Source organism: Penaeus japonicus, unplaced genomic scaffold (genome assembly GCF_977035675.1).
Source record: "Penaeus japonicus unplaced genomic scaffold, GWHDUDI00000001_assembly GWHDUDI00000040, whole genome shotgun sequence".
NCBI classification, from domain to species: Eukaryota; Metazoa; Arthropoda; class Malacostraca; order Decapoda; family Penaeidae; genus Penaeus; species Penaeus japonicus.
In genome coordinates this window covers 7,987,137-7,989,636 of record NW_028234442.1, presented here as the reverse complement: position 1 = coordinate 7,989,636, position 2,500 = coordinate 7,987,137, and the positions used below count along the sequence as shown (strand labels likewise).

Here is a 2,500-nt window from a genome sequence, read left to right as displayed (position 1 = left end):
TGCCTCCATACAAACATATGTATATACACATGTATATACGCGCATACATACATATATATGTGTATATATATATATATATATATATATATATATATATATATATATATATATATATATATATATATATATATATATATACTGACTTATTTATAATAATGCATTGCATAAAACTATTGGTCAAGGAATGACAGCATCTAGAACTATCTAGAACTCTATCCTTCCTCTCACTATATACAATAAAACCACAACAGATATACTTTATCACAAGAGCAAAATAGAAGGGCATCTATACCAAAAATTGGTCCTTAACATTAGTATTCTTAGAGAGGCGCAATATATATTTATCGTCTATTGGTTGTAGCCGGTGATATGTCACTATGTTTCTAGATGTGCACAAAAAGAAGAAAAAAAAAAAGGGGGAATTTTAAAAATATAATGATAATAATCATCATCGTCGTCATAAACGATTGTAGTGGAGCACACTCATGCATTCACACACAGTGCATATAACCATTATTTTTGATCACGTGCAATGCTCTGAGGCAGCTGTAAATGATGGCGAAAATGCACGCTGGCATATTCCACAGGTGAAAATACGTACTGGTACAGGATCACAGGAAAACCCTAACTCTTAAATATGTGAGTCATTCTACAAATACACACTGAATGGAGGAGAGAGAGTGACAGAGAAGAAAGAGGAGGTGAGGGGAAGGATTAGGAACAAGAGAAAGATCACAGGAGCTGAAGGAGGGAGGGAGGAGGAGAGAGAAAGAGAGATTAAGAGAAATTTAGAAAGATTAAGAGAGAGTGAGAGGGGGTGAGAGATATGCACTGAAAAATGACTCTTTAATATCACAAACACAAGCACACACACAAAAACTCACAAAACTGTAGGTCCCTAGGCAATAAAATCAAAGAGTTTGAAGCAACTGTCTAAAGCCAACCGAGGAACATCAAGACAGACTTAACAAGAAAGACCTGTAAGAGCATGTGTACAAATCACACTTTGGTTTCAACAAATGTCGTTCCATTTTCTTTAGCACGTGCCTGTGTACAAAGGCCTCTTGAACTCCTCCGCAAGAGCCTTGTGTACGTGACCGAGAGGGAGAGAGGAAAAAAATACTTGACATCTGTTTGGAATGCGGTCTTCGGAGTCTTTTTTAAAGACATTGCGTCTATCAACAGCCTTGAGGATAACGAGATGAGATGGCGGAGGATCGGAAATGCCGTGAGGGGAGAGATGAGACAGACACCTATGATGAGGAAGCGAAGAAAAAGTTGAGTGCACGGTTGAGGTCATAGTCAGCTGCCAGAGTGATTTGGACGAGGGTTGACCTAGGAACCTGGTGACCTACGACCTCTCTCAGCTGCTGCACCACTGTTTCCACTTGTCGCAGGCCTCCCTCGAGGCTGTTGCTGCCATACTGGAATGAGCAACGGCCTCATGTCAACAGCAGCTCTTTTCCTCCTATTCCATCTTGTGGATAAATAAGGTGTTATTCTCATGAAAAAAAAAAAAAAAAAAAAAAAAAAAAAAAAAAAAAAAAAAAAAATAAATAAAAACAGATAAATTCATATCATTCACTGGCAAAAAAACACACATAAAAGAAATTACTGTACATTAACCCCATAACTCCAAATGCCTGATTTTTCCAAATGATTATTGAATGACTTCCACTACAAACATACTCAAAATCCAGTGTCTCAGATGACAGAGTTTGAAGGCACAGACTCTCAGTCATTGTAAAAAGATGATAAATATCACAAAACTATGTTCTTAAGAATCTACCTGAAGACCTGGTATTAAGCTGACTTGGTCGTCGATCAAGGGGTCTGTGGAGGAGACCGAGAGGGGGCTGTCCTCACCGCCTCCACCATTACCTCCGACAAGCATGTCCTCTCCTATGGCTCCCGAGCACCATTTTCTTAAAAAGGCGTTAAAACATGAGTGAGTTTTGCAAGGCTCTGCTGTAATGCGCATTGAAAGGCTCACACGTTCTGTGATATTCTCCAATAAAACTGCATTCACAGGTGAGACAAAAATGTAAACCCTCTATGGCACAGATGTACAATTTGAATTTCTAGCTGGCTATTTGGAATTATTGTTCCTATTTGGAACTTGTATGGCAAAGGACCACTAACATCCTGCTGGTAATTTGGAATTATTGTTTCTAATACAAACAGACAATATCTTTGTACAACTGACTGAAATTTCTAGCTGGGCTGGCTGGAATCAGCTGATTTTTCCCATGTTCATTTTTTATGAAAACGAGATTGATAATACCAAAGCAACACAGGCTGTGTCTGCATCACATGTCCAAATTTCCCTCATCAGAGTTACGAACACATTGCACAGCCATTCATAGCAAGAGATCATCTAGGGAACCATTACTAAATACAGTATACAGGACATGTCACACATTTGCAAACAAAGCAAAAGAATTAGTAATTAACTGGAGAAAACTCTCTCTATCAGACTGACCTGTGCTTCCCAAGGGCT

At 38.5% G+C, this 2,500-nt stretch overlaps 1 protein-coding gene across 3 annotated transcripts in view; it reads right to left on the bottom strand.

Annotated features, from left to right (window-relative positions):
* Positions 1-1,113: 1,113 nt before the first annotated feature.
* LOC122243695 (uncharacterized) overlaps positions 1,114-2,500 on the bottom strand; it is a 23,295-nt gene continuing 21,908 nt past the window's right edge. For 2 of the 3 annotated variants that reach the window (XM_086534256.1, XM_086534257.1), the window contains 3 exons: positions 2,483-2,500; positions 1,790-1,925; positions 1,114-1,424 (listed from right to left, as the gene is read on the bottom strand). The exon at positions 2,483-2,500 is cut by the window's right edge and continues 95 nt beyond it. In XM_086534256.1, the coding sequence (XP_086390382.1) occupies positions 1,254-1,424; positions 1,790-1,925; positions 2,483-2,500 (325 nt within the window). In that variant the 3' untranslated portion in view covers positions 1,114-1,253. Of the gene's footprint in view, positions 1,478-1,789; positions 1,926-2,482 lie in introns of all 3 variants that reach the window. The other variant, XM_086534258.1, reaches the window with a different exon arrangement.